General features: G+C 42.9%; 1 protein-coding gene across 1 annotated transcript in view; it reads right to left on the reverse strand.

The window, feature by feature from the left end:
* The window catches only part of LOC129148584 (protein mono-ADP-ribosyltransferase PARP14-like), a 67,456-nt gene that overhangs the window by 14,636 nt on the left and 34,283 nt on the right, over window positions 1-18,537 (reverse strand). The window contains exons 9-10 of the mRNA XM_054713918.1: window positions 12,626-12,704; window positions 337-486 (exon numbers count right to left, since the gene is read on the reverse strand). Of these exons, the coding sequence (XP_054569893.1) occupies window positions 337-486; window positions 12,626-12,704 (229 nt within the window). The remainder of the gene's footprint in view (window positions 1-336; window positions 487-12,625; window positions 12,705-18,537) is intronic.

Raw genomic sequence — 18,537 nt, forward strand, 5'->3', positions numbered from 1 at the left:
TACATGAGAACATCAACATATTTACAAACATGAGTAAAAAATCAGTACAGTACACTTGGATCAGAATGATTGCCTCATTATCTAAAGGCTTTCCCCATCATTAAAGGATTCTTACAACCTGGGCATTTCTGATCACAAAGAAGGAAAATTCATGAAAAAACAGTTACCAATTATAAGAAACCATGTCGAAATAATTTCAAACTTATTAATTCATATTATTAAGCCAAAGTTGTAGAAACCAGTTTGGCTATAGCAACTGTAGAATGGTTTGGTTATAGAAACCCTCCTTCATGGGATCGACTGTGACCATTACTGTAGCAAAAATCCTACAAGTACCTGCTTTGTGATTAAATGTCTTTGTTGTTGAATTTACAATCACATCTGCCTCTTCTTTAGCAATATCTCCAGTGGCCACCTGGAAGGTGATGGGGCCAATTTTCATTTCATGCACTCCTGAACCAGGGCTGGTAACAGTCCCATACAAACCTGAAAGAAAAGAAAAAATGGAGTTAATAATCAAGTTAACAATAGCAAGAATGACTTAAGTCTCATGCTCCTCACATGTGTCCCTCCTATACTTCTCTCCCTCTCCATCCCAAGCCCTGTATCTCTGGCCTTTAACATGGTTCTCACCCTTAGCCCCAAGGACAGTCTGTTTCTGAAAAAGCATTATAAAACACTAGAGCCCTGGTGCACAGATTTGTGCACATTGAAAGGTAATTAATTAGAAGGTGGCTGGGGGGCCAAGACTGGGCAAGATGTGCTGGACATACCCTGGAGCCAACCTCCCGAGGTCCCTCCTAGACCGGCTCCACCTGGGGTAGCGCTGTGACTTGAAGGGCATCTGTAGAGTGAGCGGGGTCCCTTTGGTCGGTGGGGTCCCGCAGCCTGGCCTGTGGGGATTTGGTCCAAAGCACTCTCTCACATATCCCAAGGGGTCCTAGATTGTGAGAAGGCAGTTCTCGGGTGACACACCCGGAATTGGGCTCCCTCATTTCTGGTTCTGGGGTGTGTCACCTGAGAACCACCACTGCCAAGTCACTGCAGCTCAGTAGCTCCTGCATTGAGCGCCTGCACCCTGGTGGTCATTGCACGTCATAGTTACCAATCGGATGGTCGGACAGTCAGATGGTCACTTAGCCTTTTACATACATAGAGAAAACATATCAAACGTGGCCTTCTGGTGCTGGCCAAGGTGAAGTCAGCCCACTAGAGCCTATCTCTCCAACTGAGTACAATTAAAACAAGGGGCAAATACAGTATCTACTGACTGAGGACTGAAAAGTAAGAACAGCAGGCAGACTGGGGAGGGGAGACAAAACCTGAAGAGGCAACCTGGAAAGCGGGGAGTTTTGAAATTTTCCTCTTTTCTCTCCCAGCTTTGGAACTGCACAAGGAGCACAGGTAGCAAAACTCTCAGAGGATCCTTGTGTGGGGCCAGAGAATCAAGAAAAGTGGGAACTCTGAGCTGAAGTGTATGGCAGGGATCTTCCTTATTTTCCATATTTATTTTTTTAAATCCAGGCCCTGCCCACAAGGTGACCCCAGTTGCAGAACTCCATAGTGGCACCACAGGGAGTTAAAGCTCTTAGAGATGTTCTGTATTTCTGTCCAGAACATCCAGGAAAAAGGGCCCTTGTGGTCTGAAAAGTGTACGTGGCTGGGTGTGGGAAATCCCTGTTATTTTTCTCTCTCTCTCTTCTCTCTCCCCACTTTGCCCAAGGACAACCCTGATCACACAAAGTTATGTGGCAACAGAACAGGCAACTTAAACTCCAAGAGAACACTGTCTCTCTGGGGAGAGGCCTAGAGAATGGGCTCCTGCGAGCCAAGAGTGTCTTTTCCATAATAGCATTTTAACATGTGTGAGGTGATATCTCATTATTATTTTCATCTGCGTTTCCCTGATGATTAACGATGCTAAGCACCTTTTCATGTACCTATTGGCCATTTCTATATCTTCTTTGGAAAAAATATGTCTATTCATATCCTCTGTGCATTTTAAAATTGGATTGTTTGGGGTGTTTTCTATTGAGTTGTAGGAGTTCTTTATATATATTTTTTATATTAACCCCTAATCAGGTATATGACTTGCAAATATTTTCTCCCATTCTGTAGAAAAATATTGATGGTTTTCTTTGCTCTGTAGAAGCTTTTTTGTTTGATATATTCCCACTTGTCCAGACGGATGTTAAGAAGCTTACCCCTTATGTTTTCTTTTAGATGTTTTATGGTGTCAGGTCTTACATTTAGGTCTTTAATCTATTTTGAGTGGATTTTTGTGTGTGGTGTAAGATAGTGGCCAGATCTATCCTTTTGCATGGCTGTTCAGTTTTCCCAACACCATTTATTTTAGCACTAGAGGCCCGGTGCATGAATTCATGCACAGGTAGGGTCCCTTGGCCTGGCCAGCGATCAGGGCCGATCAGGGCCTTCTCACCCAGTCCTGATCAGGGCCAATTGGGGCCGGTCCCCATGGGGGAGGCCAGACGCAGGGAGGGACTGCAGGAAGTTGGCCTTGGGAGTGCACTGACCACCAGGGGGGCAGCTCCTGTGTTGAGCGTCTGCCCCTGGTGGTCAGTGCGCATCATAGCAACTGGTCAACCAGTCATTCAGTGGACCAGTCATAATGGTCACTTAGATTTTTATTTATATAGATATGTGCTACTGAAGTAGGTGCCCAACACTATTTATTAAAGAGACGACCCTTTCCCCATTGTATATTCTTGGCTCCTTTGTTATCAATTAATTGACCATATATGCATGGGTTTATTTCTGGGCTCTCTATTCTTTTCCATTGATCTATGTGTCTGTTTTTATACCAATACCCTACTGTTTTGATTACTGTAGCTCTATAATATACTTTCAAATCAGGAATCATGCCTCTACCTTTTTTATTCTTTCTCAAAATTGCTTTTGCTATTTGGGGTGTTTTGTGGTTCCATACAAACTTTACAATTGTTTCTTGTATTTCTGAGAAAATTCCATTGGAATTTTGATAGGGATTGCACTGAATCTGTAGATTGCTTTAGGAAGTATGGATAGTTAAACAATATTAATTCTTACATACATGAGCACATAATATCTTTCCATTTATTTTGTCTTCTTTAATTTCTTTTATCAGTGTCTTATCAGTTTTACCTTCTTGGTTAAATATATTCCTAGATATTTTATTCTTTTTGATGCAATTGTAAATGGGATTGTTTTCTTAATTTTTCTTTCTGATAGTTCATTAAAGATTAGCCGATGCAAGGTGGACAGAAAAAGACAAATACTATAAGATTTTACTTACAACTCTAGCCAGTTTGGCTCAGTGAATGGAGTGTCAGCCTATAGACCAGAGGGTCCTGGGTGGATTCCAGTCAAGAGCACATGCCCAGGTTGTGGGCTCGATCCCCAGTAGGGGGGCATGAAGGAGGCAGCCGATCCATGATTCTCTCCCATCATGGATATTTCTCTCTCTCTCTCCCCCTCTCCCTTCCTCTTTGAAATCAATAAAAATATATTTCTTAAAAATCTCACTTATATGTGGAAGCTAAAAAAACAACAACTCACAGTCATAGAAAGAGATATCAGATTTGTGGTTACCAGAGGTGGATTGGGAGAAGGGGAAATTGAAAAAAGAGGTCAAATGTACAAACTTCTAGTTGCAAGATAAATAATTACCAAGGATATAATGTACAGCGTGATGACTATAGTTAACATCTATACTAATAAAAGGGTAATATGTTAATTAGACTGGGAGACCTTCCAGGAGACATTCCGGATGTTCTTCTGGACAAAGCTATGGTGGCGGGGCCAAGGTAGAGGTGGTTAGAGGCCAAGAGGGGAGGGCAGTTGTGGGTGATCAGGTTAGGATGGGACGGCAGTTGTGATCAGGCTGGTGGGGGGTGGGGCCATTGGGGGTAAGCAGAGCAGCAGGGGGCCAGTTGGGGGCTAGCAGGATGTCAGTGGGGGTCAGTTGGCAGTTATCAGGATAGCAAGGGGGGCAGTTTGGAATGAGCAGGCCAGCAGCAGGGCAGTTGGGGGCGAACAGGCCAGTGGGGAGGGGAGGTGAGGGCGAGCAGGCTAGCAGGCAGAGTCGTTAGGGGCAATCAGGCAGGCAGGCAGGCAGGTGAGCGATTAAGAGCCAGCAGTCCTGGATTTCGAGAGGGATGTCCAACTGCCAGTTGAGACCCGATCCCTTTAAACCGGCAGTTGGACATCCTTTGAGGGGTCCCAGATTGGAGAGGGTGCAGGCCTGGCTGAGAGACACCCCTCCCTTCTGTGCAGGAATTTCGTGCACTAGGCCACTAGTACCTGTATAATATACATGAAAGCTGTTAATTCTAAGAGTTCTCATTATAAGGAAAAAAAGATCATTTTGCTTTCTCATTTTAAGAGATGTATGAGATAATGGATACTAACTAAACATATTGCAGTAACATATGTAAAGTCAAACCATTATTCAGTACACCTTAACCTGTGACGTATATCAATTATATCTCAATAAAACCAGGGGAAGCTAGTAAACTACCACAAAAAATAATGTAGAATTTTAGCTATTTCTCATGTGACCTCAATATTAGGAACATACATTTCATAAAAATCAACAACTTACATGCAACTTTGGACATTATAGACTGTGAGGGAACCTGGGAGCCTTCTCTTTTTTTCATGTTGGCACAAAAAACATCCATTATTTGAGGCTGAAAGATAACAACTTTAACTTTTTTCACAGACTGGACAAGTCCTTTCTGGATAAAGTCTTCAATGGCATCCATTATGGCTTCAGCAACCTTATCTGGGTCTTGTTGAGCACTTCCTGGAAAGGCAAATAAAAATGACTAGAAAAATAAGGATCCAGTTGGAAAAAGCTGAGGAATAAATTAGGGATTCAAATTCTCAGAGAATGAATCCACACACCCCAAATTTTTCATCTCCATGGACTTTTCTAACAATACATCAGCAAACACTTTTGAAGCTTGAGATGCAGTGGAGAGTTCTTGTTCCAGGATGTCAAGAAGCCAACAGCCCAACATTGAAAAAAGGAAATCTAACTTTTGATGACTGATGTTCATATCTGCTCTATTTAGCGGATTCCAGCTCATTGTGTTTCTCTGTGTTACAAAGCACAGTTCATCTTTCTTGGCTCACTAGTGTTCTCAAAATATCCAAAGTGAAAGATACTAATACATATTGAAATGCTCTTTAAAGACAACAGCAATTTTTTTTTTCTTTATCATCACTTGACTTTACACACGTGTTCTTTTTCTTTGGGGACTTGATTTCTGCTAAAATAATTTTGTAAGACACCTAGAGCTCTAAGCTATTTGTTATCATCTATACTCTTTTACATGCAAGTTATCCTTGAACCTCCAGGAAGTCTTTCTTCCCACACTTGGTGAGATCTTAGCTGACTAGCAGGATTGAAGGTTGCTACCTGAGTGGGTCATCTCCTAATTAAGCATGCTCCATATTTTTTTTCCTCCAGCTTTCTGCCTTGGTAAGATCATGACAAGTTCCTTGAAAATTCTCATGAAAAACCATGGTAGCAGTCCCACATGAACAGCAGCTATCACAGTGGGTGGGGGAAGGGCAGGTAACAATGTAAAAGTCCCCTGACAAACCTGGTGTGACAGACTAAGGGCCCACGAGGTTTATCTCCATTGATGGTCCCCACCATTATCGCAGAAATAAGATAGACTTGGCTCTGTGGACAATTGTGGGAATGTAGACAAACCCCACATAAAACTAACCAAGAGGGTTTGTTCAGGTTTTTTGTTTTTGCTTTTAATTAGATGAGCAGGGCAAGAGGGAAATGATCCTTTGCAAAGCTATGGTTATCTCATGATATTTGGAAGAATTCAAATAGGAGTGTTTAGATACAGTCACTCACTTTCAACAAATATTTAATGTGTCCCATTAAAAGCTAGAAGCTCATCTAGGCACTTAGGACACATGGCATATAATATGTAAAGATGAATGGTGTTCAATAGTTGAAGTATGGAAAACTGAGGGAAAGCCTACAACTGTGTAATAGGGGTGTGATATGTGCAACCTCACCTGGTGTGTTCAGAGAAATAGATCTGTTTTTGAGAAAAATAAGTCTGCAAGGCCTACCATGCCAGTTGCGGGGGGATAGGAGCCACTGGAGCAGAGAGCGCAGGTTTAGATAGGAGGCTATAATAAAAGGTTAGGCAAAGACAAGAATTGAAGAAAAAGGGGTCAGAGCAAGGAGATATTTAGAAAATAAAGTCAGGAAGACTTAGAGACCAAATACCTGTAAACCTGACCTTTTGTTCAAGTATACATGTACCTTCTTTTCCCACTCGCACACCTTCATGTGTTTATCATGGGCACATAGTACTAAGGTTGTTTCTTTACATGTCTGTCTCACAATGAGCTAGGTGCTTCTTGTGGACTGGATCCTTTTCTTGGGCATCTTTCTATCCTCCAGGTCTCTGCACCGTGCCTGGCACATGGCAGTCACTCAGAAAACATTTAATCAAACTAATTAATAAACTAATAAACATGGGAGTGATAAAGAGGGTAGAGTCAAGGACTCTAGATAGAAAGTGATATAATCAGTGATATAACAGGAAGGGAAGGTTTTCTAGGGAGAAGGCAGTGAATTGGGTTTGGAGTTTTCATTGAACTTGAGGTGCTTGCAGGAATCACTGCCCACCCATTCTCTCCCTGAGGGCAAATATCTGTAGGTACCAGGTAGAGGGCTTCCTTTTGGGCCAGAAGCTGTCTTGATCCTTCCCAGTCAAACTCAACTCATAAACACCACTAAGGGAGAAAGCGTCCCCATCTATTAGTCTAAGGACCAGCTCCGGTGGTGATAGAGATAGGTAAAGAAGATAAGCAAGGAGATCCTGCTAATGTGCAGTTATTTGTGCAGAACAGCAATGCCATCAGGGCATCAGGTCGATAGAAGAAACAAAAGGTTTGCAGTAATGCAGAAATACTCAAACATGCATACATATGTATACAAAACTAAACCAGCCTCATTTCCTTGTTTCTTTTTTTACTCTACCTGGGTACTCCCTTGGGCAGGTCTATGCTAACCCTGGGCTGCCTGCTTTTTTGGCCCAAATAAAGTTAAGATACAAACACAAGACTAGAACAAAGAGGAAACAGCAAAGGGAGACAAAGACTAGACCAGGCGTCCTCAAACTACGACCCGCGGGCCACATGCGGGTGTTTTTGCTGTTTTGTTTTTTTACTTCAAAATAAGATATGTGCAGTGTTCATAGGAATTTGTTCATAGTTTTTTTTAAACTATAGTCCGGCCCTCCAGCGGTCTAAGGGACAGTGAACTGGCCCCCTGTTTAAAAAGTTTGAGGACCCCTGGTAGACAATCATTAATGGGTGTCCACAAGGCATGACATATGATAGATAGGTAGAGATAAAGAGATAGAGAGATAGATAGATAATAGATTACATGTTGGCTGATGTGAAAGTGACAAAGATGGGTAAGTTTATTGAGGCTAAACTTTTGGAGAGCCAGTGTACACATTCAAACTTCACTCCTGTGCAATGGAATGATCAATCTAGTGCCAAGTGGTCCCTCTCTGGAACCCGTCAGCTCCATTCCACTTCAAGCCATAGGGAATTTGCCTCCCCTGACCAGCTCTCTTAAGGGAGACCAAGCAAAAATTCCTAATCAATGCATAGAACTCAATGCATACTACTAGAACTCAGATTTCTGGGAAAAGAGCTCAAAGAGCACAACCTTAGTAACGATAAACCCAAAGCACATCTTTACATATGGAGAATCAATCACTCAATCATTATATAGTCAGAGGAAAACAGGAAAGTTGAAAGAGGCAAGGAAGCTGAGAAGAGAAAGATGGTGAGTTGTTTCTGACCCATTAGAACCCACTGGGTTAAGGTGACTGAAAGGTTTCTGTGCAGAGATGCCCCAAGGCCAACCTGCACAGCCACTGCTCAAGAGGTGAGAGAAGAGGCTTGGCAATGCTCACCTGGGAGTCAGTTACAGGGAGGTGGAAGTCGATGCACTGATGTTCCCCATGGAGAGGGGATGGAGGAGAAGGTTAAGTACTAAATAATGGGGGATATAGAAGAGATGAAAAAAGAGAAAGGAACAGGTGAAAAGAGAAGGAGGGATGGCCATTCTTTCTCTCTGCTCCTTTCCCTTCCTCTCTCTTCTCCTCCACATTAGAGAGCAGATGTCTTGCTCCTTCCCTCAGTGACTGCCTTGGGGTGAGGAAGCTGCCCTTCCTCAGACTCAGCATCAACTACATTCAGGTCAGCAGGAGATCAAAGGGAAAAGGGACACCTAAGAATTTAGCCTTGAGAAGCTACCAACCTGTCCCAATGGCTGGGAGGCAAATGGTCGAGTGATTCCGTTGTTCACACTCTTTCAAAACACAGGTAACCGATCTCTTGACATCAGCTCCACCATCGACATGAATAATATTCTTGCACTTCAATGCTCCACCATCAGTAATTATATAACCATTGTTGTGCTGTTGAGCTAAGAAACACAAAACAAAAAGATGCACAATCAGATGCTGAACTTACTGTTTGTTTACAAAGCAAAATGTCTGCTTTGGCAAAGAAAGCATTTTGTGCCAATAAGAGACTCCTGAAATACTACCTCTGATGAATCTTTCTTGCTTACCTTCTCGTTTTAGCCATGATCTCACTTTTCACTCCTCTTCATTTCTAATTCTCTATGAGTGGAATTCTTTAGTAAAATGTATGATTTTAAGATTAATATGTTGTCTCCCTCTCCACAGCCTCCCACATTCAGCCTTCCACTTACTCTTTAGGACTGAAAAGCAGCATAGTGCCTTACCTAGGCGAGAACATTCTATTTCCACATTTTGTCCAGCCTTTTCCAAAATTGCTTTGGAGACCCCTACATGAGAACATCAACATATTTACAAACATGAGTAAAAAATTAATACAATACACTTGGATCAGAATGACTGCCTCATTATCTAAATGCTTTCCCCATCATTAAAGGATTCTTACAACCTGGGCATTTCTGATCAAAGGAATAAAAATTCATGAAATAACTGTTAGCAATTATAAGAAACCATGTCAAAATAATTTTAAAATTATTAATTCACTAGAGGCTCAGTGCACAAAATTCATGCACGGAAGGGGGTCTCCCATCCAGCCTTCACCCTCTCCAATCCAGGACCCCGTGGGGGATGTCCGACTGCCAGTTTAGACCTAATCCCGGGGATCGGGCTTAAACCAGCAGTCAGACATCCCTCTTACTATCCTGGACCACTGACTCCTAATCGCTCACCTGCCTGTCTTCCTGGACATCCCTAACTGCCCCTCCGCTGCTGGCCTAATAGCCCCTCACTGCCTCTGTGTGCTGGCCTGATTGCCCCTAACTGCCCCTCCCCACCAGCCAGATGGCCCCCAACTGCCCCCTCTCTGCAGGCCAGGTTGTTCCTAACTGCCACTTCCACCAGTCTGGTCATCCATTACTGCCCCCCTCCCTGCTGACCTCATTGCGCCCAACTGCCCCTCCCTCGTCGCCCCCAATTGCCCCGCCTGCCGACCTGGTTGCCCTTCACAGTCCACCCACCAGCCTCATCGCTGCACGCAGCCTGTTTGTTCAGTCATTTGGTCATCCCTCACCGATCCCTCTGCAGGCCTGGTCATAGGCAGCCATCTTGTGAGGGCATGAGGGTTAGTTTGCATATTGCCTCTTTATTATATAGGATATTACAAAGCCAAAATTATAGAAACCAGTTTGGCTATAGCAACTGTAGATTAGTTTGGTTATTGAAACCCTCCTTCATGGGATCGACTGTGACCATTACTGTAGCAAAAATCCTACAAGTAAAGTACCTGCTTTGTGATTAAATGTCTTTGTTGTTGAATTTACAATCACATCTGCCTCTTCTTTAGCAATATCTCCAGTGGCCAGCTGGAAGGTGATGGGGCCAATTTTCATTTCGTGCACTCCTGAAGCAGGGCTGGTAACAGTCCCATACAAACCTGAAAAGAAAAAAAAAAAGGAGTTAATAATGAAGTTAACAATAGCAAGAATGACTTAAGTCTCATGCTCCTCACATGTGTCCCTCCCATACTTCCCTCCCTCTCCGTCCCAAACCCTGTATCTCTGGCCTCTGACATGGTTCTTACCCTTAGCCCCAAGGACGGTCTGTTTCTGAAAAAGCATTATAAAACACTAGAGCCCTGGTGCAAAGATTCGTGCATATTGAAAGGAAATTAATTAGAAGGTGGCCGGGGGAGAAGGGTGCAAGACTGGGCAAGATGTGCTGGACATACCCTGGAGCCAACCTCCTGAGGTCCCTCCCAGGCTGGCCACACCTGGGACAGCGCTGTGACTTGAAGGGCTTCTGCAGAGTGAGTGGGGTCCCTTTGGTAAGTGGGTCCCTCCAACTTGCCTGTGGGGATTAGGCCAAAACCAGCTCTCCCACATCCCCCAAGGGATCCCAGTTTGTGAGAGGGTGGTTCTCGGGTGACACACCCCGGAATCAGGCTCCCTCCTCTCTGGTTCTGAGGTGCGTCACCTGAGAACAACTGCTGCCAAGTCACTGCAGCTCAGCAGTTCCTGCATTGAGCGCTTGCCCCCTGGTGGTCATTGCACGTCATACCCACCGATCGGATGGTTGGACAGTCAGATGGTCACTTAGCCTTTTACATACATAGAGAAAACATATCAAATGTGCATTTCTGGTGCTGGCCAAGGTGAAGTCAGTTCATGAAAGCCTATCTCTCCAACTGATTACAATTAAAACAAATACAATATCTACTGACTGAGGACTGAAAAGTAAGCAACAGCAGGCAGATTGGGGAGGAGAGTCAAAACCTGAAGAGGCAACCTGTAAAGAGGGCAGTTTTGAAATTTTCCTCTTGTCTCTCCCAGCTTTGGAACTGCACAAGGAGCACAGGTAGCAAAACTCTCAGAGAATCCCTGCGTGGGGCCAGAGGAGTGAGAAAAGGGGGCCCTGTGAGCTGAAGAGTATGGCAGGGATCTTCCTTATTTTCCATATTTATTTTTTTAAATCCAGCCCTGCCCACAAGGTGGCGTCACTTGCAGAACTCCATAGTGGCACCACAGGGAGTTAAAGCTCTTAAAGACATTATGTATTTCTGTCCAGAACATCCAGGGAAAAGGGCCCTTGTGGTCTGAAAAGTGTACATGGCTGGGTGTGGGAAATCCCTGTTATTTCTCTCTCTCTCTTCTCTCTCCCCACTTTGCCCAAGGACAACCCTGATCACACAAAGTTATGTGGTAACAGATCAGGCAACTTAAACGCCAAGAGAACACTGTCTCTGGGGAGAGGCCTAGAAAATGGGCTCCTGCAAGCCAAGAATGTGAGGGGAGTTCTGCTGAGGGGATAGCTGGAGAAGGTGACCCCTGTCCTGTGACAAACGGGAATAAATCCTAAGCCCACCCCGGAGCTGCACATGGGGGAGCCGTCCCCAGCAGCACAGCAAAGGCCATGAGAACTGAAGTGACATGGGAACGCTGCCCATAGAAGGTGACACAGAACTGTTAGGATGAACTTCACTGCCTGACTGTCTGCTAAAACAATTACCATTTTCCAGGAGATTTTTAACAAGACCCAAGTGTCACAACATAAAAATGAAAATAACCAGCCTATTATCCAAAACTGCTTGTCATACAAAGAACCAAGAAAATGTGAGCAGTTCTCAAGGGTAAAGAAACTCAATATAGATGCTTTTGTCAAGATGATCCGGATGTTGGACTTTTCAAAGACTTTAAAGTATCTACTATAAGTATGCTCCCTGAGGTCAAAGTAAATATATTTGAATGAATGGAAATGATTTTGAATGAGTGGAAAAATAGGAGTCTCTGCATAGAAATATAAATTATAAATTAAGAATTAAATGAACATTTTAGCACTTAAAAATGCAATATCTGAAATTTTAAAGATTCATTGGATAGACTCAACAGTAGACAGAGAAATGAGTCTTGGAGGTAGATCAATAAAAATTATCCCATCAGAAGAACAGAGAAAAGAAATATTAAAAGGAAAAAAACAAACACAAAAACAGATCCTCTGGGACTGGCAGGATATTATCAAAACGTTTAACATTCATGTTATTAGAGCACCAGAGGAGATGAGAGACAAGTGCAGGGAAAGTATTTGAATAAATGACTGAAAAATTCCCAAATTTGACGGAAGACATACATAATGAGATTCAAGAAGCCTCAGAAAACTCCAAATAGGATAAAGCCAATCATGTAACAGCAAATTTGACAGAGAAGAAGCATTTGGTTGGTATTGTCTCTTTAAATGTGTCTATTTTCAAAAACACAGGTCACATCATCCTTAGAAAATAGTAGCCTCATCACTACTTAAAGCCCTCTGTACAGATCATCTACCTTGGATTGCTTAATCTTCTGTTCAAGATTGTCAATCATGGCCAGTGTCTTGCATGCCTGGGTATATGGAATATGATTTAATATCTCCTTTCTCACAAATAGATTTTTTTTTCATAAAAATCATCACTGCCATTTTTCACTTATCACTATAGTCATTTAACAACTAGAAATAATTTCTTAATTTAATATTTTTTCTGAACCCCAAAAAAGAACAACAAAAAAAATTAAAAGAAATATAGGAAAAATGAAAAGATATCTTTACTGAACCTTGTGTGTTCTGAGCCTTGGGAATGCTGTCACTGATGGAATTTCCATTAGCCCTTCTGTGAAATTCATCTGAAAATGCCTGGAAACACAAAGACAGTTTTCATTACTACAATCCTTAGTAGATGAATGAATTTGATTCATCACAGCTTTTGATCATGCATGCACAAATACTGATGAGAGAACAATTCTCAAAGTATTGTTATTGAGGGAGGAACCAAGATGGCGGCATAGTTAAACAACTAATCTGCTGCCTCACACAACAATTTCAAAAATACAACTAAAAGACAAAAACGTCTACCACCCAGAACCACGGGAAAGCTGGCTGAGTGGAAGATTTACAACTAAGAAGAGAAAGAAGCACAATCGCTGAAAAGCTGAGGTACGGAGGCACGCGAATCTGGCCGGTGGCGGGCGGCTGGGTGCGCGGCTTTTCTTCAACCCGCAGGGAGACAAGCTCCCGATCACTCTGAAATCCAGTTTCTGGGGACACTCGGGGGACCCAGGCACCTACGGGGAGAAGCTGGACTCTCGGCCATCGGGTCGGAAAGTGAGAGTGACTTTTTTGCAGTGGTGCGCCCAGCAATCATTGTTTACTGCGCTGGAGCGCGGGGCGCAGGGACTTGGAAACGTGGAAAGGCAGAGACGGCTGACGGCAGCCATCGCTGTTGGCCACGCCCCAGCCTAGTGACGCCCTGAGACCCCACCCAGCCCTGAGGCCCCGCCCTGAGGCCCCACCCCGCACATTCTACAAACCCGCCCAGGCTCCACACAGTGGCTTTTGCATATAAATGGCCTGTTCTGGAGCAGCTTAACCAACTGCAGCTCCAGTCAGACTGCTCCAAAACCGCCCAAGCAAAGGAGGAGAAAACTAGCCCTTGCTGTAGCTCCTTCTGGGGGACACAGTACACAAGGGTACACCAAGAGTGTCCACCTCAAGTAACTGGGAGGCTGACCCGTTGAACCAATAGGACACCTAGTACACAAAACTACCCTACCAACTTAGGGAAGCAGAGAATATGAGAAGGCAAGGAAACAGATCACAAACCAAAGAAATGGAGGAGAACAAGCGACTGGACATAGAGTTCAAAACCACGGTTATAAGGTTTTTCAAGAATTTCATGGAAAAGGCCGATAAATTCAATGAGGTCCAACTAGAAATTAAACATACACTGACTGAGATAAAAAATATTATACAGAGACCCAAAAGCAGACTAGAGGATTGCAAGAATCAACTCAAAGATTTGGAATACAAAGAGGCCAAGGACACTCTTCCAGAGAAGCATGAAGAGAAGAGAATTCAGAAAGTTGAAGATAGTGTAAGAAGCCTCTGGGACAACTTCAAGCGAACCAACATCAGAATTATGGGGGTACCAGAAGAAGAGAGAGAGCAAGATGCTGAAAACCTATTTGAAGAAATAATGAACGAAAACTTCCCCCACCTGATGAAAGAAATAGACTTACAAGTCCAGGAAGCACACAGAACCCCAAACAAAAGGAATCCAAAGAGGACCACACCAAGACACATCATAATTAAAATGCCAAGAGCAAAAGACAAAGAGAGAATCTTACAAGCAGCAAGAGAAAAACAGTTAGTTACCTACAAGGGAGCTCCCATACGATTATCAGCTAATTTCTCAACAGAAACCATGCAGGCCAGACGGGAGTGGCAAGAAATATTCAAAGTGATGAATAGCAGGAACCTACAACCAAGACTACTCTACCCAGCAAAGTTATCATTCAGAATTGAAGGGCAGATAAAGAGCTTCACAGATAAGAAAAAGCTAAAGGAGTTCATCACCACCAAACCAGCATTATATGAAATGCTGAAAGGTATTCTTTAAAAAGAGGAAAAAGAAGAAGAAAGATAAAAATTATGAACAACAAATACATATCTATCAACAAGTGAATCTAAAAGTCAAGTGAATTAAAAATCTGAGGAACAGAATAAACTGGTGAACTTAATAGAATCAGGCATAGAATGGGAGTGGATTGATAATTCTCAGGGGGAAAGGGGTGTATGTGTGGGGAGTATGGGAAGAGACTGGACAAAAATCATACACCTATGGATAAGGACAGCGGGGGGGGGGAGGTAAGGAAAGAGGGGGGGGTAGGAACTGGGTGGTGGGGAGATATGTGGGGAAAAAGGAGAAACAACTGTAATCTGAACAATAAAGATTCAAAAAAAAAAGTATTGTTATTATCATTATATATTTTTAACCTTTTGCACTCGGATGTCGAGTGTGACTCGACAAGGTTAACATTAGAATAGAGGAATCGAGAAAAAAGCAAGCGAGTGCAAAGGGTTAAAGTTATGAAAATACATATATTATTTCTACAAATGCATCCCATGAAAATTATCAAAGATGGGAACAAAGATATAAATACAAAAATATTCATTACAGTGCTATTTATTAAAATCAAGAAGAAAATAAAACAGTTTAAAACCAGTACAGAAATAGTTAAATACACTTTAGTATATCCCTGTGTTAAAATATTTAGCAGCCAGCAGGAATTACATTTTCAAAGAGTAGTTACTGGAATAGGGAAGTACTCATTTTACATTATTAAATTAAACTCTCCTATTCCAGGAGGTAGGGGGTATGCTGAGTTCATTCTTACCACATCCTTCAGTTGTATTTCATCCTGACAATCTTCTATTTATAGGACCACAACTGTGCTTTTATATTATGTATTAAAATTTCTGTGTTCATATGGAAGGAAATCCTATAGATTAAAAGAAGGTTAAGGAGGAACCAAGATGGCGGAATAGGTAAGCACCTAAACTGCTACCTTGCACAACAATTTCAAAACTACAACTAAAAGACAGAACGGACATCATCCAGAACCACAGTATAGCTGGCTGAGTGGAAATTCTACAACTAGAAGGAAAGAGAAAAGCTCACGGAGAATCAGAGGAGCTGCAAAGGGCGGAGGTACGGAGACACGCGCGCAGAGAGGAAGGGCGGCTGAGTGCCTGGCTGGCTTTCTCTGGCAGGAGGGAGAAGGAAGCTCCCAACTGCACTGAATGCCAGTTTCGACTGCACTGAACCCCAGTTCTGGGAAACAGGCTCATACAGGGGGAGTCTGGACTGTCAGGTAGAGAGAAAGGCACACGGAGACTCGGGGGAGCCGCGGAGGGCAGGGGTCTGGAGGTGCGTGTGCAAGTGCACGCAGAGAGGACTGACTGCTGAGGTTGCCACTGGCTTTTCTAGTGGGAGGGAGTCGGAAGCTCCCGACTGCACTGAACCCCAGTTCCGGGCAAGCCCCTGGGGACCCAGGCTCTTACGGGGGGAATCTGGACTGTCAGGGGGAAACTCAGGGGAGCCATCAAAGACAGAAGTCTGGAGGCACACGTGCAAGTGCGCGCAGAGAGTACTGACTGCTGACTGTGCCGCTGGCTTTCTCTAGCTGGAGGGAACTGGAAGCTCCCAAATGCGCTGAACTCCAGTTCCAGGTGAGAATCTGGGAATCCAGATTCATTGGGGGAGAAACTGGACTGTCTGGCAGCGGGCAAAACTCAAGGGCGGCTTTCTCTCAGAGGTGCTTGCAGCGATTACTGAGGGACACTGAGACCCAGGGGCTTCATAGGGCAGGGCTGACGGGAAGCCAAGACTGTCTGCTCAGGCCTGAGAGTCCGCCCCATCCAAGCTGAGCACAGAGGCTTTTGCAATTTTGTAAGTCTTGTCTCATAAGGCTGTCTCCAGCACAGAAGTTCTCCCAGTGTAGACACAGCTGATCCTCACAGCCAACTGGCCTGGAGGTCAATTCCTCCCAGCGATACCAACAATAATCAAGACTTAATTACAACAAGGCTGTACACACAGTCCACAAAGGGGTGCACCAAGAGTGTCCACCTCAGGTAACTGGGGAGGCCGAGCCACTGGGCCATATAGGACACCTAGCACACAAAGCTGCCCTACCAACTCAGGGAAGCAGCGGAAATGTGGAGACAAAGAAACAGATCACAAATGAAAGAAATGGAGGAAATCAAACGACGATATAGAGTTCAAAACCACGGTTATAAGGTTTTTCAAGAATTTCCTAGAAAAGGCCTATAAATTTAGCGAGACCCTCAAGGATATGAAAAAGGATCAACTAGAAATTAAGCATACACTGACTGAAATAAAAAAATATTATACAGAGACCTAAAAGCAGACTAGAGGATTGCAAAAAGCAAGTCAAAGATTTGAAATATAAAGCAGTAAAAAACACTCAACCGGAAAAGCAAAATGAAAAAATAATCTAAGGGGGGTCCCAGAAAAAGAGAGAAAGCAAGATACTGAAAACCTATTTGAAGAAATAGTGACCGAAAACTTCCCCCACCTGGTGAAAGAAATAGACTTACAAGTCCAGGAAGCACACAGAACCCCAAACAAAAGGAATCCAAAGAGGACCACACCAAAACACATCATAATTAAAATGTCAAGAGCAAAAGACAAAGAGAGAATATTAAAAGCAGCAAGAGAAAAACAGTTAGTTACCTACAAAGGAGCACCCATACAATTGTCAGCTGATTTCTCAACAGAAATTATGCAAGCCAGACGGGAATGGCAAGAAATATTCAAAGTGATGAATAGCAAGAACCTACAACCAAGGTATAAACTTAAATAAAGAGGTAAAAGACCTATATGCAAAAAAATACAGGACACTGAAAAAAGAGATAGAGGAAGATATAAACAGATGTAAGAACATACTGTGTTCATGGATTGGTAGAATCAACATCATTAAAATGTCCATACTACCCAAAGCAATCTATAGATTCAATGCAATCCCCATTAAAATACCAATGGTATATTTCACAGACCTAGAATGAACTCTCCAAAAATTCATCTAGAATAAAAAGAGACCCCGAATAGCTGCAGCAATCCTGAGAAAGAAGAACAAAGTAGGGGGGATCTCAATACCAGATATCAAGCTGTATTACAAAGCCACTGTTCTTAAAACAGCCTGGTACTGGCACAAGAACAGACATATAGACCAATGGAATAGTATAGAGAACCCAGAAATCAACCCAAACCACTAATGCTCAGTTAATATTTGACAAAGGAAGCATGAACATACAATGGAGTCAAGACAGTGTCTTCAATAAATGGTGTTGGGAAAGTTGGACAGATACATGCAAAAAAATAAAACTAGACCACAAACTTACACCATACACAAAAGTAAACTCAAAATGGATAAAGGTCTTAAACATAAGACAGGAAACCATAAAAATACTAGAGGAATCCACAGGCAGCGAAATCTCAGACATATGCCAAAGGAACTTCTTCACTGATACTGCTCCTAGAGCAATGGAAAATAAAGAGAAAATAAACAAATGGGACTACATCAAAATAAAATGGTTTTGCACAGCAAAAGAAACCATTAACAAAACAACAAGAAAGACCACTACATGGGAGAACATTCTTGCCAATGTTATCATTGATAAGGGTTTAATCTCCAACATTTACAGGGAACTCATACAACTCAACAAAAGGAAGATAAACAATCCAATTAAGAAATGGGTAACGAACCTAAATAGAAACTTTTCTAAAGAAGACAAAAGGACGGCCAAGAGACATGAAAACATGCTCAAAGTCACTAATTATCCGAGAGATGTAAGTCAAAACGGCGATGCAGTACCATCTCACACCTGTCAGAATGGCTATCATCAACAAATCAATAAACGACAAATGTTGGCGGGGATGCAGAGAAAAAGGAACCCTCGTGCACTGCTGGTGGGAATGCAGACTGGTGCAGCCACTGTGGAGAACAGTATGGAGTTTCTTCAAAAAACTAAAAATGGAACTCCCATTTGACCCAGTAATCCCACTTTTAGGAATATATCCCAAGAAGCTAGGAACATCAATCAGAAAGGATATATGCACCCCTATGTTCATAGCAGCACAATTTGCCATAGCTAAGATTTGGAA

Source organism: Eptesicus fuscus, chromosome 3 (assembly GCF_027574615.1).
Source record: "Eptesicus fuscus isolate TK198812 chromosome 3, DD_ASM_mEF_20220401, whole genome shotgun sequence".
Classification (NCBI taxonomy): Eukaryota; Metazoa; Chordata; class Mammalia; order Chiroptera; family Vespertilionidae; genus Eptesicus; species Eptesicus fuscus.